At 37.0% G+C, this 23,502-nt stretch overlaps 2 protein-coding genes across 2 annotated transcripts in view; both read right to left on the reverse strand.

The window, feature by feature from the left end:
* Nucleotides 1–91: 91 nt before the first annotated feature.
* Nucleotides 92–17,206, reverse strand: LOC111863830 (28S ribosomal protein S15, mitochondrial). Its single transcript, XM_023850562.2, has 4 exons — nucleotides 16,452–17,206; nucleotides 9,839–9,972; nucleotides 9,150–9,345; nucleotides 92–452 (listed from the first exon to the last, which is right to left on the reverse strand). Exons 1-4 carry the CDS (start codon nucleotides 16,682–16,684, stop codon nucleotides 170–172), a joined length of 846 nt encoding a protein of 281 aa, XP_023706330.1. The 5' UTR covers nucleotides 16,685–17,206; the 3' UTR covers nucleotides 92–169.
* A 6,040-nt stretch (nucleotides 17,207–23,246) lies between these two features.
* LOC111863817 (E3 ubiquitin-protein ligase NRDP1) overlaps nucleotides 23,247–23,502 on the reverse strand; it is a 31,470-nt gene continuing 31,214 nt past the window's right edge. The window contains exon 7 of the mRNA XM_023850531.2: nucleotides 23,247–23,502. Within this exon, the coding sequence (XP_023706299.1) occupies nucleotides 23,459–23,502 (44 nt within the window). The 3' untranslated portion in view covers nucleotides 23,247–23,458.

The raw sequence follows: 23,502 nt of genomic DNA on the forward strand, positions 1-23,502 counted from the left end.
GAGGTACATGTTAGAAGGCCAGAATCCATGTAAATTTGAAAAGATTTCCCATTCAGAACTGCAACTTTCATTACAATGGTTCAGTAATGAATAGAATATACTATCATTCGCCTTTACTTCTCACAAAATTACACCGTCATACATACAATACAAATGACTGCCAGTTACTTCAATTTGCTTTATCCTTTAGTCTCTCTTCTTTACCAAGTTCAAGTTCTCTTAACTGTTTGAGAACTTGTTCAACGTCTGTTTCACTGACAGTTGGCTCCACCCCACACTCTTCTTCCTCCTTACGAATCCAGCGCAATTTCTGTGCTTTTTCTCGTAGGAAGTCCATCTGCTGTGCTTCTAAACTAGCCTTATAGGCATCTAGCTTCTGTTGCTTGATCTCTGCACAGTGCTTGTTTGTAAGTTTCCTAAGTGAATCCTTGCGTGTTATCCAGTGGAAGTGACTGAAACATTTTATGTATTTCATTAGAATAGATTTGTAACTGCCAAAGTAATATATCTATGTCCAGTTTTTTCACCATCAAACCAGTACTGCATTTTTGTGAATAGATTATATGAATGCCATGGTTTCCAATCAACAGTCTGGAACTCAAGCTACAATGAACACACAAAACAGAAATAAGGAACACATCAAGATACAATAAAAACAGACCTTTGGAACAATTCAAGGTATTACACTTAAAAATTGTATTCCGAAGTACTGTCAGACTTATAAAGGAGACTGAAAAAGAAGTAATCTATACACAAATTAAACTGACACGAAACACAAAATTCTAACTCCATGGAGCAGTCCTTAAGGAAGCAATGGTCTCGCCTTTTATGGAACTGTAAGGTTCATTACCATGTTCACAAGGGCTCACCACTCTGTCCTGCACTAGATTAATTTAGTCCCTACCCTCACACTGTATTTTAATTTTTTAATATTCTCCCTTTTATGTCCAGGTCTCCCAAATGGTCTCTTCCCTTCCAGGTTTTTGGCTAAAATTTTGTATGCATTTCTTATCTCCCCATGCACATGTACCTTCGATCTCATTTTCATTCAGTTCATCCTAATAATATTTCATGCAAGGGTACACATTATGAAGCTCCTTATTCTGAAGTTTATGTATATACTATATTATCCATTTCATGAACACATGAACTTAACTACAAGAGGTGTGCTGGTATTCACATCAGTAACTGACAAACTTCTATTTGTTATTTAAGCATTCAAATTCATCAACAAAATGGATGCAGTGTATTGGTATCAATTCTTTTAATGTTACTTAGTTGTCTTGTGTTAGTGGACATCTTTTTATTTTTGGGTAGCAGTTGGTTGTACAACTTTACTGCTATATAACAGACATCCTTCTGATAAACTTGTTATTTTTGTTACTTCCACGTGGATCGAATGATAAGTGAGAATCAGTGTTCACTCTACTCCTGCTTTATTAAGAGTCTGCGTCGCTGGGCTGTCGCCATCCCACGCATCACAGGTCGCTGTTCTGTCACCGACACAGGGCGGTTCTGTCACCGTTACAGGCGTCACGGGGCGCTGGGCTGTCGCCATCCCTGTCGTCACAGGTCGCTGTCCTGTCGCCGTCACAGGTCGCTGTTCTGTCACCGTCAGAGGTCTGTGACGGCGACAGGACAGCGACCTGTGGCCCCAAGTTAAATCTTTACGTCGTCCAGACAACAACAGCAAAGGACACGTTGGAAAGAACATTCAAAGATCAGGGAGTCAATAGTTGGATAAGTATTTTAACTAATTTGTGCTCTTTGAAACTTGAGGGCTATAAAAGCATGCAGGAATATGTTAATGTCTTCATGTCAATAAATCTCAGACTAGTCTCAATGGACAAAAAAAATAGATGATGAGCTATTAGCTGCATTAATGTTAAAGGGTTTAACTAAAGAGTATTATCCCATGCGTATGGTGCTTGAAAACTCCAACATAACTCTGACTAGTGAGCTCATTAAATCTAAGCTATTGCAAGACACTGAATTTGGTAAAAATGCAAATTCAGATTCAGCCTTTCTGTCCAAAGATAAGATTAAACGTAAACTAGCAAAATGTCAAATTTGTGGTAAGCTAGGCCACATAAACAAAAACTGTTGGTTCAAAGATAAGGATAAGACGAACAATAAGAATCATAACAATCAGTATAGGCAAAAATTTAAGAGCAATCACTCTTCTAAATCAGTTAATAGTACTGATGAAAATAAAGAAGGATCCGATCATAGGTGTAATCAAAATAAATGGAAAAATAAGACAAGTAAAAGATCCATGTATATGGTGTCTGCCCATCATGTTAAAGTTAAAGAGAACACTTGGGTAATAGACTCTGGTGCTTCATACCATATGACTGGAAATAAGACTATTTTGCAAAATTATAAAACACATGATTCTAAGGAACATGAAGTAACCCTTGCTGATAACATGTTTACCAGTGCAGGTTTTGGTGATGTAAAACTTATGAATGACAATTATAGCCATATCTCAGATGTATTGCATGTACCGGAATTGTCTACAAATTTGTTGTCTGTAAACTCAATTGTAAATCAGGGTACAATTGTGTTATTCACCAAAGACTGTTGCAAGTTATATGATTCTGATGATTTTGAGGTAAGAGCCAAAGTTCTTGCCAAAGCATATCCCGAAAATGGGATTTATTGTTTAAATACCAAAGTTAACATGACCCAATAATCTGCAAATATAGCAACTAAAGATGAGATTAATACCAAAAAGAAAAATCACAAATGTGAAAAATCTTGTATTAATACTGTAAAGAATGAACAAGTTGCAAGTACCCAGCAAGTTGATGAACAACTGTTGTGGCATAGGCGTTTGGGGCATTTAAATTGGGTTAGCATGTGGTTGCTAAAAAAGGGTTTAGCTAGTGGCATCGATTTTCAAGAACAAGAAAATCCGTCAAAGAAATGTGTTCCATGTCTGGAAGGCAAAATGACAAAGAAGCCTTTCCTACAATCAAAGAACAAACGGTCAAAAAGAATACTTGATCTATTGCATTTAGATCTGGTTGGGCCATTTGAAGTACCCTCTTATGGGAATGCTAAATATTTTTTGACTATTGTGGATGATCATAGTAGAAAAATCTTCATTCGTTTCTTGAAACAAAAGGGTGACACATATGAAGCCTTTAAAGAATTTATGAAAATGATTGAGACAGAAACTGGATTGACAATAAAAGCCGTTCGTTCCGATAATGGTGAATTTTGTGGCAAATTATTCAGTGACATGTTAAAACAAAAGGGAATTCTCTGTGCCGTATAATACACAACAAAATGGAACTGCCGAAAGAGCTAATCGCAGCATTTTGGAAAAAACAAGATGTATGCTGTATGATTCCAGCTGCAACAAAAGATACTGGGCTGAAGCAGCTCAAACAGCCGTATATCTTTTAAATAGATCACCTCACAAGAAACTAAAGAATCAATTGCTTGAAGAAATATGGACATGCGAAAAGATTGATCTCTCCCATATAAAAATTTTTGGATACCCAGCGTATGCACATATACCATCACAGAAACGCCAAAAATTGGATGCTCTGAGCAAGAAATACATTTTTATGGGATATAGTGACGAAAGTAAAGCTTATTGGTTATCAGATCCCCGCAATCCATCTCAAATAATTGTGGCAAGAGATGTAGAATTTCTGGAAGAAGAAAGAAAGTAAGAAAGGATTTCAGCTTAAAGACATACTTCCAATGTCGTTAAATTTCAACCTTGACTCACAAGATGAAGCTATGATTCCGCATGAACAAAACCCTGAAGAAGAACAAGTACAAGATGAAGGAAATGAAGTTCCATTAGAGCCAGACGGTTTAAAACAATTACAAGGAAACTTGGAAGAAAGAAGATATCCACTTTGAAACAGGAAACAGAAAGAATTTCCAGATTTTGTTACCTACTCAGCCATGCATAAAGATGAGGAGTCAGAACCAGTCACATATGAAGAGGCACTGTCAAGCTCCGATAAATCTAAATGGAAAGAAGCTATTAAACAGGAGCTAGAAGCTTTCCAAACAAATCAAGCATGGACAATAGTGGATAGACCATCAAATAAGCCAGTAGTGAAATCAAAATGGGTCTTCAAAATTAAACGAGATGCTGAAGGAAATTTCGCATGTCACAGAGCACATTTGGTGGCGAAAGGTTGTAGCCAAACAGAAGGAATAGACTATTTTGAAACTTTCGCTCCCGTGGTGAAACATTCTTCAATGCGATTGTTATTTGCTTTAGCTGCAAAGCATGATTGGAACATTGACCACCTTGATGTCTGTACCGCATTTTTAAACGGAGATCTTGAAGAAGTTATATATATGGAGCTTCCTGAAGGATATGACATTAAGGGGGAGTCTAATAAAGTTTGCAAATTAAGAAAATCAGTTTATGGACTGAAACAAGCCACTAGGTCATGGAATAAGAAAGCAACAGAGGTTCTAAAAGGCCTAGGGTACAGGCAAACTTGTTCCGAACCATGTATTTATACCAAACAAAAGGGTAATTCTATAATTAATATAGCATTGTATGTTGATGACTTCTTCATATTTCACAATGACAATGTTGAAGTTGAGAATTTAAAAAGAAAATTGCAACAGTGTTTTAAAGTAAAGGATTTGGGACCAGTTAAGAAATGTTTAGGAATGGAAGTGAAAAGAGATAGGGCAAAGAAAACTATAAAGTTGACCCAAGCTCAATATTTGAATAATGTTCTTAAAAGATTTAATATTCCAAATGAGACTAAACCAGTTAGTCATCCAATGGAACCGAACAGCAAACTGAAACCGTCGCCTAAATCAAGAAAAGCAACTGAGAATTCAGATAACGTGCCATATCAACAGGCTACAGGATCATTAATGTATTTAGCCGTGTGCACGCGCCCAGATATATCCTTTGCTATGACTTACCTAAGTCAATTTAACACTTGTTACACAAGGGAACACTGGGTATTATTAAAAAGAGTTCTAAAATACCTAAACGCTACAAAGGATGTAGGTATTGTACACAGGAATTCTCAGATCAATGAATTAAGTATTTAAAATAAAAACTCCCAAATTGTTTAAGGGGGAGTGTTATGTTGGCAACTCTCAAATAACAAAAGTGAGGCTTCCAACTGGTCTGTGAAGTCCATGTTTGTCCCTAATGCTGATTTTATCAACCTGTGTGTTTGAAACAATTCATGTTACACATCATAAATGTCATTCAAATATATACTTCCAAGAATATGTGATACTTCTTGAATAAACCTCTAGATGATTCATTTCTCTCTCAATGTGTACCATAATTCTGATAACGTTCTCTGTAAAAAATACTTTATTGTTATCAAAATAATTTCTCGACAAAATTATTCCATGTGACATGACTCACAAAGGAAATTATGGAGTTTCAATACATATTTGTATATATACACTTTAATTTTTAGCCTACTTTCCTTATATTGAAAAAATAAAAAAAAAATTTATCACCTTGCTGACCGTATGTCTGTAACTCCCCATTAACTTCTGAATGTCTGAACCAATCTTTATGAAACTTTGTATATATCATGCCACCTAAGCCCATCTCAACAGTGTAATTCATAATCCCTCACATGAGAAATACCAATATTACAGCCATTCAAATGACTGAGGCAAAACCTTAATATTGCTTGAATACCTATACCAATATCTATAAACCTTGGTACATATAACATGTCACATGAAGCCATATCTACGGCATACTTTATAAATCTCTTTGATCAGTAGTACCAACGTTACAGCCTGTCAAATTGTAGTGGTAGTAACCACAATGTTACTTAAATGCCTGAACCAATCATCACGGAACTTCGTATGTGTATCATGCCACCTGAGCCCATTTCAATGGCATATATCATAAATACCTCACACTAGTAATATTAATATTACAACATTTCAGACTGCTGAGGTAAAACCTTAATATTCCTTGAATGCTTGTACCAGTGTTCATAAAACTTTGTATATCATGACACCTAAGCCCATTCCAACAGCGCACTTTTTAAACCTCTTTCCATCAGTAACACCAACATTATAGCAAACTTTCAACAGACTACATAGTGCTATATCCCCGCGCACACAACTCTTCATAACCACTGCTGTGAGAGCCTCAAATCCTACATTTTATGTTCTTCGGCAGGTTGTGATTCAGAACATCAAGACACTGGACAGCAATGTGAAGAAGACATCACACTTCAGTGTCACAGTATAAGAATACAAAAATTGTTTCAAACTTAGTAAATCATAAGAACAATTCTCAAACTAGGAAGGTGCCATTCCTTTGCCACCAGCCATGACAAAGGTCCCTGTGATACTGGAGTTTCAGAACAAAAGAGCAGGCAACCAGAGCAATTCCTCAACATCCTTATGATAAGTAAACACAGACACCCAAAGACCTACAAGGAAAACATTCATGGAATAAAACATTTTCACATGACTTAGGCAGATATAATATAAATTGAAACAGTGTTGTATCCAACTCTTTAATGAGCCATCACAACACAACAAATAGTAAAACATCAAAGTCAGCGTTCACCTGTGGCTTTGCTACATGTTTCGGCCACTATCGGCCATCATCAGGCAAACACATATCAACAAAAATCTACCATTTAACTGCAATCATAAAATGGATATAACACTATTAATCGTACAAATTTAAAAATGCTCACGTAAAATATACAAAAGTTCAGATTATATAAAAATTAAAAATTGGAAGTATTATAACAAGATATAATATTAATGATGTTTTCAAAAACATTGAATCAGTCGTTTGATATGCTTTGTGTGCGTTTCCATAGACAATAGGGAAACTTGATATTACTTTATACAGAAGATTTTCAGAGAGGCCCATGGTGTTGTATCCTGAAGGATGGTGATGGGGTACTTGCGTAGACCGAATGGGCAGTCTCTTGTCTGGGATCATTTGGACACCTCAGAATTGAAATTCACATCTTCAGAAGTCAAGAGTGAGGACAATTAGATATATGTATTATATGAATTGGATAAGTACATTACAACAGAATATTAACACTTATGGATAATGATTATATGGGCTGACATATATGCACTATGCACCACTTCCATATGAATAGTTAGTAGAAGGTGGCCTAGTACAAGATGTTGAGTATAACACTCGAAGCCAAAATAACTCCCACAATACACACAAAGTGCATGTAACTACAGTGGGGAATGTAAATGATCAGACAAGGAACCTGACTGAACTGTAGTAGTCAAAAGTCTAGCATGTTCTCTCCAATGGCTAACATGACCTAAATTTTTCCACAGGATTCAAATCCCAAGCTTTGGACACGGACAATTAAAGACACACCTACCAGGGGCATAACTAGCTTCAAGACTGATATGTGATTCATCATCTTTAATGAGGAGTATTACCATTCAGCTGTAAGGAGTATTAGATGGTCATAGGAATTCTAAGGGGACTTGAGGTCTCAAGGCGAGAACACCTGCAGGAAATTTCTGTACACATGTTTCTCACTAAAATGAGGGTGAACCTCAAATGCTGTATTCACAGAGTAAAAGGAAGTGTAGGCTGCCCAGTTCCGGAAACGGACACCTTGGAATAAGCTAGTAGGGTTGCCCATGGTGCGTGGTACATGCTCATGTCCTATAAAAGTAAGAAAGGGTTGAATACATATTACAACAGTTAAAGGAACATATCACTAATTGTATATGGATTCCATATACTCAGAGAAACAACTGCCACATACTATTAAATTGGAACACAATGACAGTTTTTTTCCAGTTTCTGATTCAAGTATATTCTTCAATACATGTCTCAAGGCACTATTCAGTACCTCTTGCATGCAGTGACATCACCTGGTACAGCTATCTTGCTTGCACATATGGTGAGAAGTAGTGGACTGGTGCTGTGATGGAGAAAAAATTATGACAGTAGTGACCGACTTGTCAAATTCATGCATCCTAAAAGCAAATCACCATCCTTCCACTGGCAACAGAAGGATCACAGCTGGGTTGAAATGGAAAGCATATTTAAAAAAAATACCACTGACAACAACAACAAGACATTACATCCTCCATGAAAGGATGAAGAACATAACCAAACTGTTCTAGGAAAAATAAAGAAATAAATGGTCATTGGATAACAGGTTTGCATATTCTCATGCATGGTATGCAAAGATAATGCAACATGAAACCCTGTTTGAGAGTTTTATACTGCGATAATGTGAAATATGACCAAATGTGCACCATCATAGTCAGTCATTACTTCAACCAAGGATTAAAAAAACAGTGACTGCCATCTCTTTAAATTTTCTCTTGATTGTCTTTTCCCAACAAATATTATCTAAGTGGAAGTTGTATGACCTTTTCAGGAGTAATCTGATCAAGTATGCCTTCTTACACTTTGAAAACTCAAATTATAAAGAAGTTTTACATGCTTCATATGTGAATTCCATATGATTTCAGTTTCATCCAGACATCTCGATTAGTTTTAAAGATACACTGTTCTGTATCATCTAATGCTTCTGTGATGTGAAAACAGCATCACACAAACGTCTCATTCTCGGTCTTCAAAATCAACGAGGGACTGAATACTTTGAACATTTACCTATGTCACACCAACCTATGGTTATATGAAGATTCATTTGAATAAAAAATTCATCTACCACGGGCATATAGGTGAATCTGTTGAACTGGCATGGAATACCGGAAATATGTTCAGTTTAAGGTTACACACTTTAATGGGGAAAATATTTCTGTACTTCAGTCATCCAGCTCATAGCCAGTCGCTATACTGACTATGCTATCCTGGCTCGTAGAGAGTTAGAAATACATTAATACATGTATTACATATGAACTTCACAGTGTAAAAGGTTACATGAGGAATATTAGTGTTAATATTTTTCACCTGGGAAATGAAACAAGGTCTACAGAATTGTGGGGAAACATGGTGGGGAGAGAAGACACAGGAAAACCAAGCACAATAATGAAATACCACATTATAATTATTCTTCTAGAATACATTGCAGTTATGTGCAACGGACTCAGCTGTCTCAGGTGGAGTGAAATGGTTTTTGAAGCTTATATTTTTGTGATGACCCTCCAATTCTGCAATGCCAGGAATCTGTCAGGTTTATAAAATATCTTACCTGGGCGGTGGCTTATAGACCAAATCAAGTTTCTCCAACAGCCATTCAAAACGTTTGTAATCCCAACATCTCAGATACTTCAGCCATTTCTTACGAAGATCAATGAGCTCCTTAAGCTGAACTTTGCAGCGCTTGTCCCTCGGAAATCCTTCCATTACTTGCTGCAGATTTCGTATAGCTGCGGTCATTTGTGCAACTGAGAACACCAAATGTTCCTCTGTATTTTACATCCTTAAACATGTGATGGTCTCATGAATACAATATATGCAGCATGTATCCAGGAGATGTAACATCAGATTAGTTATTGACAGTTTAAATACCAAATGACAGAATAATATAACCCAGTGCTTCATTCCTGGCTATATAAAATTAAATTTTATAAAATATAAGCAACTACTGTTGTTCTTTCAGAAATACTGTTGTGTAGACTGTCCTCACTGTATATATCATGTATCCTATATATGACACACAACAGGCTGCATGCTATGAAGACAGTACCTGTAACGTTAAACCCAACTCAAATTCTGGTTACCATCCCCAGAGTGTGGGGAGATTTAAAGTCCCCTATTTCCCTACCATAAAGGTTAAAGGAATAACATTTTAAAAACTCAAATAATTACTGTACTTAACAATGACATGGTGGCAAGCAGAAAACATAGTATACTGACAATGAGGCTTATTTAACTTACTCCTGCTTTCAGCAGATCCCACATCTAATGCATGTCTTCTGACACTGCTGATCATGTCATAACTCAGAATTCTCATTGAATGACTTCTTGGAAAGAATTCAAGAGAAAATACTCTCTTCACAAGTTTGTCAGCTCTGAAACACATTAATCTGAACAGTAATAGAATGTGGAAAAGAACTGCTCTAATCACTGCAGCTCTTAAAGTATCTATATCTTTATTTTAAATCCATAGATCCTTACTGGCTACAAAAGCCATCACATATAGAACATGTTACACATGAATACATTAGTTCTATACACTGAACTAGTCATTTTACAACTACAGCGAGATCAAAAAGTCGCTCACATCAAACTAAAAGTTGTTATAAATTGTATTGCAGTTAATTAAACAAAACGAAACTAGGAAGCTATACATGTCAGTTATAAAAAAATTAATGATATCAACAACAGACAACTGGATGCTGAGATAAAGATGGGATTATAGTGGCAAACCCAACAGAAGTCCAAACAAGGTGGAAAGAATATGTGGGGTTTTGCCTTTGTTGTTCGTCATTACTCCGATGACAACCCACTTCTTCGGAAAAGTTTGTTGGTCCTGAAAAGGACCGTGTTTGCTGAGATGCTTGACCGGTGAGGTAACGCGGCGCGCGCCGGTAGGGAGAGAGGTTAGTTGCGGTGATTTGACTGGCCACAGCGCGGCCGTTGCTGGAGGTTGCTTGATCGCCATGCGGCAGGTGAGTCGAAGTAAGTCATGAGGTGGGAACATTACCCCTAGACTACGGAGGTCGCTTATACCACACATGTTAGTTATATACCTACCTTACCTCAGAGCAAATGGACTCTCCCTTCCCACATCACGCGCATGCGCAGTGACGAGAAGAACAGAGCCTCGTGTTAGCTGGCGGTCTAATGTAGTGTTGTCACGATGTTTTCGAAACAGGAGCAATGAAGTTCGATAAAGATTCAATCTGCCAGAAGCTGTACAGCATGGCAGTGTCATCAAGGTCTTCAAGAGGCTTGCGGAGAATCTGCATTGCCTTACAGAACAGTGGCAAGGTGGGTAAAAGCCTTCAACAAGGGACGCCAAAATGTGGCAGACATGCATCGGCCAGGTTGTCCTAGTGTCAGTGAAGAAGTGTATGCTCTTTCCGCATTACTGGAGAGTGATCGACCCATACGATTCGTGACCTGGCCCAAGAGACAGGATTAGCACACACGACTGTGCTTCACATTCTGAAGGAATGCCCGGGTATGAGAAAAACTGAAATGCAGAAATGGCTATGATATGATGCTCCTCGTAACCACTTGGAGCACTGAGCGTGAAGGAGAGGCCATACAATTATGCTGGATGAGACATGCGCCAAATCATACGAGCCACAAATGAAATGCCAATCAAAAGAATGGTGTCATTACAGGTCACCATGAAAATCAGAAGTTTGTCAGAACCCCAACAATGTGAAAGCTATGGTGATTCTTGTGTATGACTGTGATGGTGTTATCCTAAAGCATACTGTTCCCTGACAGCAGACCATCAATGCACATTATTACTGTTCACTTTTGGAACACAACCTGTGACCAGCTTTGAGAAAGAAGTGCCAACACTTTCTGCACAACCCACCCATCATTTTGCAGGACAATGCTCAGCTGCATGCAGTGCAAGCTGTGGCTGATTTGTTCGATCGATGGGACTGGGAAGTGCTGTACCATCCACCATACTCCCCAGACTTAAGCCCTTGTGACTTCGACTTGATTCCTAAGATGAAGGAACCACTTCGTGCATTCGCTTCAGAATGGTTCCAGAGATTCTTCAGGCAGCAGACCACTCCATTTGAACTATCAACACAACAGGCACTGCTAAAGGTATCCTACGACTTCCACATTGCTGGCAACGAGTTGTACACAATGCTGGTAACTACACTGAAGGACAGTAAAACTTCGAAACATGTATCTATTTTATATCAGTTGTAAATAAACAGTTGCCACTATTAAAGTTCCAACCCTCGTAAATGACTATAGGAAAGCATGAATTTGTAATATGTGACATATTTTATATCCAGCCCTAGGGTGAAAGGATTGGATCGATGAAATGAAAATAAATGTAAATGTAAATGACCATAAGAAAGCGTTCAATAATGTACGAAGGAATAAATTAACACAAGCGATGCATGAAATGGGACGGTGGCAAAACTCTTTAACTTAACAGTGATGAAACTACATGGACCATGTGCTAAGGGGAAGTTAGGAAATGAGACTGGAGAAAAGTTCAGATAATACAGTGGTGTTAAGCAAGGTGATGGTCTGTCAACCACATTATTTAACATTGTATTACAGACCACAATCAAAAAGGTGACAAAAGGGGCAACATATTCACAAAACTAAGTCAAATTTGTGCATATGCTGATGTAATAATTATGATCAGAACAAAAAATGAATTGCAGAGAGTATATCCGGCTTTAGAAAAGGAAGCTAATCAGCTTAGCCTTTTTACAAACAAAAACAAAGTACATGCATCTTAATACAACTACACATGCAAATATTAGGGAGAGGAAGTTATGTAATGGAAACAAAAAATCTGAAATGGTACAGAAGTTTATATATTTAGGTGCAGTAATAGATGAGAAAAATGACATAACACACAACATACAACAAATACAATCCGACAATAAGGCATATTATGCCAACCTACAATTACTAAAATCTAAGGATATAAACAGGAATATGAAAATATATAAAACATTAATATATCCTGTAGTAACATATGGCATAAGACATGAGTGTTAAAGAAAGAGGATGAAATTAATTTAAGAAGATTTGAAAGAAAAATTACTAGGAAAATATATGGGCCAATAAAACAAGAAGAACAATGGAGATTTACAAGGTGGTTCAAATATGACCGGGACTGATTTTTTTTTTAAAAACGATTATTGCCAAACACTTACTTGCCCATGTCAGTCTTCAATGTACTCCCCTCCGGAGTCAACACATTTTTTCCAACGTTCTGGAAGCATCCTGATGCCCTTTCCAAAAAAGGCTTGTGGTTGGCGGTGTATCCACTCCCAAACAGTCTGGATGACGGCGCCATTGTCCACAAACCGCACGCATTGCAAGTCTGATTTGAGCCCTCCGAACAGGTAGAAATCACTTGGGGCCAAATCGGCACTGTATGGCAGATGTGTCAGAAGGTTCCATTTCAATTTCTAGAGGGTTTCCATTGTTGTTTTGGCAGTACGGGGGCGTGCATTGTCTTGAAGGAAGGCTACCCGCTTTCCACCTGTCTTCCGCTTGGATCGGATCATTTCTTTCACGTCTGTTGCCAGGAGGTCTGAGTAATAAGCTGCACTGACTGTTCTGGCAACTGTCAGATAATCTACATTGATAACCCCCTGACAGTCTCAGAAGAACATTGCCATCACTCTTCCTGCCGAACGGCTCCTCTGTGCTCTCTTGGGTTTGGGAGAACTGGTATGCCGCCACTCATGTGATGACTGCTGGGACCCGGGAATGAAGTAGTGCACCCACGTTTCATTGGTGGTCACTATAGACTTAAAAAATACATCACCTTCTTCAAACTGCTGTAGGAGACGACTGGCAGCTTGCATGCGCGCCATTTTGTTCACATCCGTCAAAAGTGCGTGGTACCCACCATGCATTCACCTTGCGATAGTGCAGATTGTATTTCATGATGTCTTCTACACTACCAACACTGATGGACAGCACTGCTTCAAGTTCCTTGATAGTGATGTGCCTATTCTCACGAATATGCACATAGGCACGATCAGTGTTTGGCTCGGTGATGGATGTTCGCAGCTGACGATAATGCGGTTCATTCTCCACGTGCTCTCTGCCCTCTCTGAAGCACTTACACCACTGTAACACACGAGTCCATGACACACTCTTCCCCATACTGTTGTTGGAGTCTGTGGTGAATTTTAGTGGACGGGATGTTTTCTCCGAGGAATTTGATCACAATGTGTTGTTCCACGCTCCATGGTACCTTCTGTTCACTCATCATGCTAGCAACTCCCAAACAGGACTGAACAGGTTCTAAACCGAACAGGATGGAGGGTGGAAGTTGTACCTTCACTCTCTCAAGGTCGCACAGCTGCGGCGCAGTGCACCTTATTTACACACAAATCAGTCCCGGTCATATTTGAAACACCTTGTAGAAACAATGAAGAAACAGATTAGATACTGAAGAAAGAATATATAGTAGTTAGATTTATAATGGCAAGAAGAATCAACTGGCTGGGACATGTAGAAAGAATGGATGCTAACAGAATGCCGTGGTAAAACTTGCATAAGAAGATCTACACTAGAAGAGTAAGAGGAAGGCCAATAGTGAGCTGGTTTGATGATGTCAAAGAAGACCTTAGGAAACTGAAAGTTAAAGATTGGAGATCCACTGCAATGCACAGAGATACTTGCAGGCTGTTGGTGCAGGAAGCCAAGGCCCACAAAGGACTGTAGAGCCAGTTGGTATGGTATGGTATGGTATGGTATGGTATGTTATGTTATGCTAACAACATGAACTCCAAGTTCTTCGCATAATTTACACTACCATAGGATGTGGGTCCCCACCAATGGTGTCTCCAATGTGGCGGTGGAGATTTGAATGCTCCTGACCCGAGAGATATGCCGGCAGTAGTGGATCTACTGGTAGGGTCACCCATTCAGGACAAGTCAAGAGGAAAAATTGAGACAAAAGAGGGACACCCTGGTCCTCCAGGATGGGGATTGGGCATGAGACTAACGACCTCACACTGCAAAAAACTGAATTGTTCAGAAACCAGATAGTCATCCTCAGAAAGTTGAAGAATAGAGAAGAATGGAGGCAGATTGTCCAGGAGGCCAAAAGCTCACCATGAGCTGTAGCGCCAAGGGGGAAGGAAAGGATAGAATGTGGTTTATAGTTTCTTTGGCCTCACCACATTCACATATTTCTGCAGTAATAATATTAAATCAAATAAAGCAATCTCCTGGAGAACAATGGCCATTTCTTTTTTGTTTATTGAGAAGACAGATTTTCTTCAAAACTTGAATTTCTGGAACCAGAGTTTTCTGTTGTTTTGGTAGTACACTCAACTCTTGATTATCCGGGGGCAGATAAACCGGTTTGCGGCTTAACCGGGGTTTTTTAGGCTTATATGTTATTTAATATTCACTGACTTTTGTTTCACATGGTGAGTTGGAACAATATTTTCGCACTAGTGTGAACCGAGCTCTGCATTTTTTGGTACCGTTATGCTAACACAAAGTTCTAGGGTAGGGGTGAAAGAATGCAAGGATTTGTGGAAAGTTCCAAGAACAGATACACCGACCCAGTTAGTCTCTTTGTATCAATCTTCAAGTGCGTTAGCAAAATGTCAGGGTGTAAAAGGAAGGGTGTTGTGTTAAGTATTCAACAGAAACCTGAAATTATCAATCAGTCAGGAAAAAGAGGTGTAGTTAAAGAATTACATTTCAACAGCGTGGGATACAGTAAAGCCATCTGTATTGAAAAATTCAAGCAAGAAACTGATGCCTTTCATCACTAATGAAGATGGTGCTGCTCTTAATCATTTGGAATCCTTACTAGACTATCTTGAGAGTGAAGAGAACAGTTTATTAAACGACAAGCTAATATTACGTAGGCTTCGTATGGATATCTGTAAAAAGGAAAATGCCATGAAAAAGAAAACAACAATATTAAATTTTTTTAAGTGTTAAGTGTGAATATTCGTAAAAAGTGTTGGATGTTGTTGAACAGTGTGATTGAAATACCTAATTCATATTTCAGTGTAATGTAAAAAAGTATTAAATAGGCCAAGAGATGACATAAAAATGAGGTTGAATAAATTTAAATACAGGTAGGCATATAGTATTATGAAGGTACACTATTACAGTACTACTTTTTATAAAATTTGTCTTAACCGGGTTTTCAATTAATCATGATTTCCATTCCCACCATTATCCAGGATAATCGAGAGTTGAGTGTACTTCTCAGGGTACTTCCTTCATGTTTTCTTAATTCTCTTTACCGTTCCTTGGCCATGACTCTCAATTTGATCTCGGAGTCACTGGTGTCAACTACCTCATTATTAAAAACAGTGGTAAATAGTTCATGTGTTACAGTACATTCTGCTAACAAACTGGCTACAATGCTTGTCTTGTGTCTAGTACACAGACCTTTCATAACCAGTCTCATCTGATGTGCACTGATTTATTCACTAAGCAGCCTAGAAGGGGTTCCCAACTTTCATTCCTCCCATTCCTTTTTTTTTTAAGTATGTTACTTAACAATGCTGTCTAGCGTTCAGGCTATACAGCATTGATGACAGGGTGATTAATGATTGTGTTGAAGTTCGCAGAATGAAAATTGGCAGGAGACCTACGTCTAGATGAAAACCCTCCCAATTACATTGTCCACCACATTACATGACCTGCGATTGAAGCAATGACTGGAAGCCTGCGACCAACCGCCTCAGCTACGGCACGACCCGTCTGCCTCTCTCTCTATCGGTTATTATACCATTAACAAAACTGCTATTGTAACAAATTTCAATAGATAATGTTAAAGACTTAAATCGGCACCCTAATTCCGCTAGCACAAAGATTTCAATTAAGTTTTACTTACGTTTTGAGTTCCTCCGAATTCTGGAACTCCAGTGGATATTGTTTCTTATCAACTGGCGGAAGTGAGGCCAAATCTCCGCTCTTTTCTGGTTTAATACAGGGAATTTTTGGTGGACGTACCCATTTTATTTTAAGGTCTGACTTGAAGGCGTAATTACGAATTATTTGACAAAAATATGAATTATAGCAGGGCCAGTTGTGTCTTCTGAACCTAATGCACCTGTTTGGATACATTTTTACATACAAAAAATCGTCCTTGATATTATATTTGCGATTTTTCCATTCCTATCCACATGCAGCTACGACTTCGTTAGACACTACTTCTCCTAACGATCCCACCCTGTTCACCACAATTCACTTCCGTTGTGTAACACAGATGACCTCAGATATAAACGAGTATAATCACTGATTACAGTATTATTTAAAGATGGTCTTCACTGTACGACATTTTATGAAATTTGAGATTCTCGCAGCGGTGGTTACGTAGAATCTGGAATCTAACGCCATTGAAAATCAGCTGACGTTTCGGAGTAACATGTCGCCTCATCTTCAGGGTCGAAGATTGAGCCAAGCAAGAAACTAGCGCGAAAGTTGATGGCAAGCAGAGTTATTTTTTAATTTCTATGATATAATACTGACTGCAAACGAAGAACTAAATTGCTCCCATATGCTGACAAATTTAACACATACTGTGTGCAGACTCTACACGGATCACCGAATAATATTGACAAAAGATAGAGTACACTGCACGTAAGGGCATCCGTGTCCGTGACCCAGTCCGTAGTAACGGTAGTAACCGTGTGGTGTGGAGGATGGGTACACAGGTTTTGACCGTTTGGGAGGAAGTTTGTGTGCCCACTTTCAACTGGGAAGACGAAGACAGGATTCGTACAGTGGTCCGTTGTGGTCTTTTGAATTATGACGTAATAGATGAATGCCTGTGCTTTTGAAGGAACCAACACCTAATTCCACCTTGTTAAGCTGAAGGCAGACGTAGTACCCACATACTGGACTACACCATACCTTTACCATCATGAAAGTCCCAGGTGGTGCACAAATTGTACCCGTATGGAACGTCCTTCAAGTATGCACAAAATGAACACTGGCTGTATATTAAGCATGTTCTGAAATTCTGTACAATGCAGATTTAGTAAAGCAGCCTAGATCCTGTCTAACTTGTGAACATCTTACACAGTCACTACATGGAAAATAAAAGTCTTAATATAATGACGTAAATGGGGCATGGAAGTAAAGCTCCACAGACGAGTTCACACTCGGACCACTTTGACTATGGTACAAGCGAAGGTTCAATAAACTCATAAAATACTGAACTTTGACAGCCACATTAAACCAGAATAAATACAGTCAGTATACATAAAACGCGTATAATAAAGTCATAGACTGAACTTGCACTAAATAAGGAATTAAAAAAGCCTTCTTTCATATAAAATGGATTTTTGGTCCTATAGACATAATATTATTAGTTGTTTTATTCTGTAAAGAGTAGTTTTAATATAGAGTACAAGCATGGAATTTTACCGATATTACCTCTAAGTTACCCATCATCACAATGTTCATAACTGTAGGCTTACCAAGTTTTGATAAAATACCAGGTTGTTTACAAAATTGAAAGGGGTAGCACAGCAGATACAAGTTTTACTTTCATGGCACAAGAATCACCTTAGGTGATCAGCACATAAATTCATGAAGAAGTCCAGTCTTTAGGGACCTTTTCAGGCAGATAGTCCCTAACAATGGTAACAGAAACGGTCTCAAAATGTTGAAATTTTGCTACAAATTTATGTGGCTGGTCACCCAAGATTTTGATTTCATATATAGGCGTAGTGCAGGAACCCAGTGCAGAAGAGGCTGGCAACAATCAAAGCAGTTCCCAGTGTTTCTGCTGAGAATCAAATCCTGGCCACATAGACCATAGCTATGCTGCTGGTAACCCAGCTGTCACAGCTATCTTGTAATATATAAAGCACAATGAATTAAGAATTTGTGTTATTCATATTTTGCTCTACTATAATTAGATTTGTTTATAACAGTAGATTGAGTCAACATCTACAAGTCAATAATATTCTGGTGCAGGAACAATTTGGCTTTAGGAAAAATTTCTCAACAGACCATGCTACTTTTTCTTTTACGACTGGCATACTTCAGGCCTGGAATGACAAACTGCAGGGATTTTTTGTGACCTTGCTAAGGCTTTTGACTGTGTTAATTATGAGATATTGACATCTAAACTAGAGTATTATGGTGTCCGGGGTTGTATATTAAATTGGTTAACAGAGTGTGTACATTAAAACTAATGATGGTCAGGACTATTTTTCATCTTGGGAAAGAATTAAGGGGTTCCTCAGGGGTCGGTTTTGGGACCACTTCTGTTTATTATTTACATTAATGATTTGCCTCCATATATTAATAAACTGGCTAAAGTTTTTCTTTTTGCTGATGATACCAGTGTTTTGGTTACTGGTAATAGTCATGCTAAGCTTAAGCATAAAGTCATGAGTACACTGTCTCTTATTGTAAATTGGTTCACAGCTAATAAGTTAGCCTTAAATATTAGATTTGCTCTAAAACAGTCTTATAAGTCTCTATAAGTTGCTAGCAGGAATTTGTTTATGAAGTTCCTGTGATAAATTTTTTGGGTCTGCAAATTGATAAGAATTTGTATTGGAAGAGTCATGTAGAGTATATTCTCCCTAAACTTAGTTCAGCTATTTTTGTAATTAGGAGTTTATCTTATTTTATGAGTAAAAAATTTTTACAAATGGTGTAGTTTTCTTATTTCCACTCTGTTCCTAAGTACGGAATAATTTTCTGGGGCAACTCAACGAATAATGTTAAGAGTTTTTAAATTACAAAAAAAGTAATAAGGATTATATCTGGAGTGGGACCTAGAGACTCATGTAGGGATCTTTAAGAAATTGAATATACTGCCATTGTCATGTGAATACATTCTCTCATTGATGATGTTTGTGATTGATAATAATCAAACTAAATTTTGTTCAGGTTTAGATGTTCATGGTTTGAATACAAGAAATTGAAAGCAATTATATTTGCCAAACTTGAATCTTTCTGCTTTTCAGAAAGGTACTATGTTTACTGCTATTAAACTATTCAACAGATTGCCCATAACCATTCAAAGCCTTAAAGAGGATAGAATTAGTTTTAAAAATAAGCTGTCTTTATATCTGATGAATAATTCGTTTTATACAGTTTCTGAATATGTGGAGCATAACATAAACAATTAGTTTTAATTATTCTCTTATCTGTGTGTTTGTTTAAATTTTTTGTATGACGACCTTCATGTCCATTTGTTTTGGACTTATGAAACGAAATGAAATGTATGTATGTATAACATTTGGGAGATCAGGTGTGATGAAAAGTGGTTGACTGAATCTGTGTTAACAACATTAGAAACAAAGCTGTCTCTCTACATACATGCATACACTCGTATATATATATTTTGTGACGTGACGGCGCAACGCTCAGACATCCCATATCTGACAGTAGTAACAGTTTTGAAAATAATAAATGTAACATAGCCTGATGATGATCAAAAGCTCAGAACATGTCACTTTATTAAAACATAGTGTAACAAAGTACACATGTGGGCTGTGTACACAAAATATTTTATATATATATATATATATATATATGTGTGTGTGTGTGTGAGAGAGAGAGAGAAAGAAAACATGATGCTCAGACACAGTATTAGAAACTAAATCAAGCCTACTTTATTGGCCAAAAACGTGTGAATTTTTAAAGTGTTGTAAGCTTTTATGAATAAAATTAATTCCACTACCTGAATGTTTTAAGAACTGTGGTTCAAGAGGAATATTCGTAAAGAAAATTTGGGTTATCAACTTTGGTCAGTTATCAGATGTTTCAGAATGTACATTCAGGAGGACAAAAGACTTAAAAGAGGTGGTGACTTTCATTATATGCAGTTCTGAAAAACTTTCCTTTAAGTTGTTCTGAATTTGATGTCCATATATTTCATAGTAGTGTCCCATATGAACAGTTTTCACATAAACATAATACAAGAAAACACTTCTATTTGTTTAATACTATTGTTCTTTGTGAAGTTTCAAGTGAATGTACAGGTTAATGCTGAGGCTGATTCGTCTGTGAAATTCTGATTAATCATTTACCTGCCTCTGTAAATGAAGCATCTTCTAATGAATATTTTGAAAGAAAACCTGTAGAAAAATAAAGCAAAAAGATTATGTGAGTATCTTCCAATGAGTATGGTCACTTTCAAGTACTTGTCTTTTCACGTTGTACATGTATTCAAATATCTCTGCCATGCCTACAGATATTGCAACAAATAATTTTCCAAAAGTCCTTTTAGAAGATCTTTAATTTTGGGTACAAGCAAGTATTGTGGATGTTTCCAAACACTGATACTTGTGCCTTGACAAAAAAAATGCTTTACTAGTAGTAGTGTGTGTGTGCGAAAGCACTAAAAACTGAAGGAAGAATGATTGTTTGTTTGTTTTGCAGAAACAGATTCATAATGAATAATTCCTGACAAAAGGGGGGGGGACAAAAAAAAGACCAGAACGTTTTTGACCTCAGACTTTTATATCAGTGCTTTGTTTGGGCCTAGTTATTAGACTTTTCCAATGGAGTTCACATTTTGCTTTCTGATGATACTGAAAAACCCAAATCCCATCATCATTGGTCACTATACATATTTAAGAAAATACAACGAAAAAATTTTCTAGACAGTATAAATAGCTTTGCAACACAAAGGAACTGAATGTTGGCTTTCATCTCCTCCTTTTTCTGTCGTTGAAACTATGCAGTTATATATTTAATTATATGATTTTGATAATTTAAGTTTTAATGAAAAGATGGCAGAAGTTTAGTATGATTCACTGTATATATAATATTCATTCAGACTTTCCAAGATACAAATATCATGTCATGATTGGTAATAGAATTTAGCAACTAAAAGGAAAATTAGAGATCATCAGAAATATAAATGTGAGGCATTAAAGATTTGCATCTGCAATAAATGAACATAAAGGCCAGTAAGGTACATAAAATGGCAACAATAAAATTTGGAAAATTAATGTACCCCTAACTGCAGTAACATAAATGCATTCTCTGCACTAAATGCATAGAATGAGTGCAACATGATCATTATCTTTGTTTTTAATCTCTGAAACTGCAAAGTAAATACAGATCATGTTTGGTAATGACTGGGTATACAAAACAATTTATCAGATAAATTTCATTTCTATACATGCCAATCAGTTACAGCCAGTTCTCATTGTGAAGTGTAATGAACTTCATTGTGTTCCTGAAAAATGATGCATGACATGAAAGTAGGTATCATCAGAATATGACTTCTGTTTAAAACATTCTTTGATATAGTAAATATTTAATGAAATATAAGGACAAATTATTTCTGACTGTGTACAGTACATCTGTGGTGTGATTAACTTTACTACTATAGAATTATGCCTGAAATAAATTAACATCGGGGCCGATGAGGTATGCAACGTGGCAAAAAATATGTGTTATTTACTGCAGTACATTTTTTCATGCTTTTTATTCCTGAGAAAGCATTCTCAATATACATAGGGCACCTGGTCAGTCCTAGTCATTCTGGATATGACACTGTAATTTCAATTGGTATAGAGCATTGTGCCATGTTTACATTTAAAACAGATGGAACGCATATCTGAGTGATATTCATAAAATCAAATTTTCATGGATACCTTCATTATACCGTTTTTATTCACGTATTCACTGCTGTCTCACATGCAACTCATACTAGAAGTTTTGAAATTCAAATTTTAAAATTTTTGAACTCCCAGCTGTTTCAAGTTGTATGTCTTTAGTTAACAAGTCTATTGCAGAACATGTTTCAGCGTATTTGGCCATCATCAGATGCATTAAAATAATTGGAGAAATTGCTGCGTTTTTGTACATAACTTAACTTGTGTCAATATGTTTTCCTAATTTTATGACTTAATTTTAAAATCCTAAATATAATTTCGTATATGTACAGCATGTGTTGTAGACTGGTACTTTTTGTGGCTTATCATCTACATAATGGAAAGAAACACATACATTGCACAACACATGCTGATGCATAAATGAAATTACACTTCAGACTTCCAAATTATATTTGGAAAAAGTATCAACATGAGTTATAAAAGCATACAAAAATGCACCCATTTCTCCAATAATTTTAATGCATCTGATGACAGATAAATAATCTGAAACATGTTGCGCAACAGACATAGAACTTTAAACATCCAAGAGGTTTAAAATTTAACAATTTGAATTTTAAAACCTTTAGTGTGAGTTTCATGTGAGATAGCAGTGAATACAAGAATAAAAAGTGCAGACAGTGCAACAAGATGCTATAAAACAGCATTCATTACACCAATATATTGGTCATTGTCCATTGTCTGAGGTATATTTGAATTACACATGATACTGAAAGCTGGTTCTACTCTCATTTTCACATTACTGGTTGCCATTATACTAAAAGACATAAGTCTGCTTTTATTTTAAGATTAGTTGTGTTGGTTGGGATTGTGCCAGACATGCTTTAATACTGTGTAAGATTTGAGGCTTTCACGGCACCACATATACACGGTGCCAAATCCCAGAAGACTGCTTTCTTCATGCTTTAATACTATTCTATATCAACATGCTAACCTTCACTGTTACAGATAATGAATAATACTTGGAAATTACAATCTCATATTACTGCTCTCACACCACGTGGTCTATAGTTGCAATGATACTGATTCAGAAATACATTCCCTTAGAAACAATGTATTTATTTTATTTGTTTAAAACAGCACATGGGAAGAACAAGATCAGTGATTCAGATACATCCGTCAGACAATTTGAAAACAAAGAACAAACATTCTGTTTACATTAACTTGTAGATCTTAATATGTGTATTTAACAGTAATGAACAGTGCTGTGTACAGCTGATGGTTGGATCTCAACGCTGAACACTGCTTAGTCCACAATATCCTCCACAACTGCTCGACTGAAGTTTGATC

The sequence above is a fragment of the Cryptotermes secundus genome, unplaced genomic scaffold (assembly GCF_002891405.2).
Source record: "Cryptotermes secundus unplaced genomic scaffold, Csec_1.0 scaffold1695, whole genome shotgun sequence".
NCBI lineage: Eukaryota > Metazoa > Arthropoda > Insecta > Blattodea > Kalotermitidae > Cryptotermes > Cryptotermes secundus.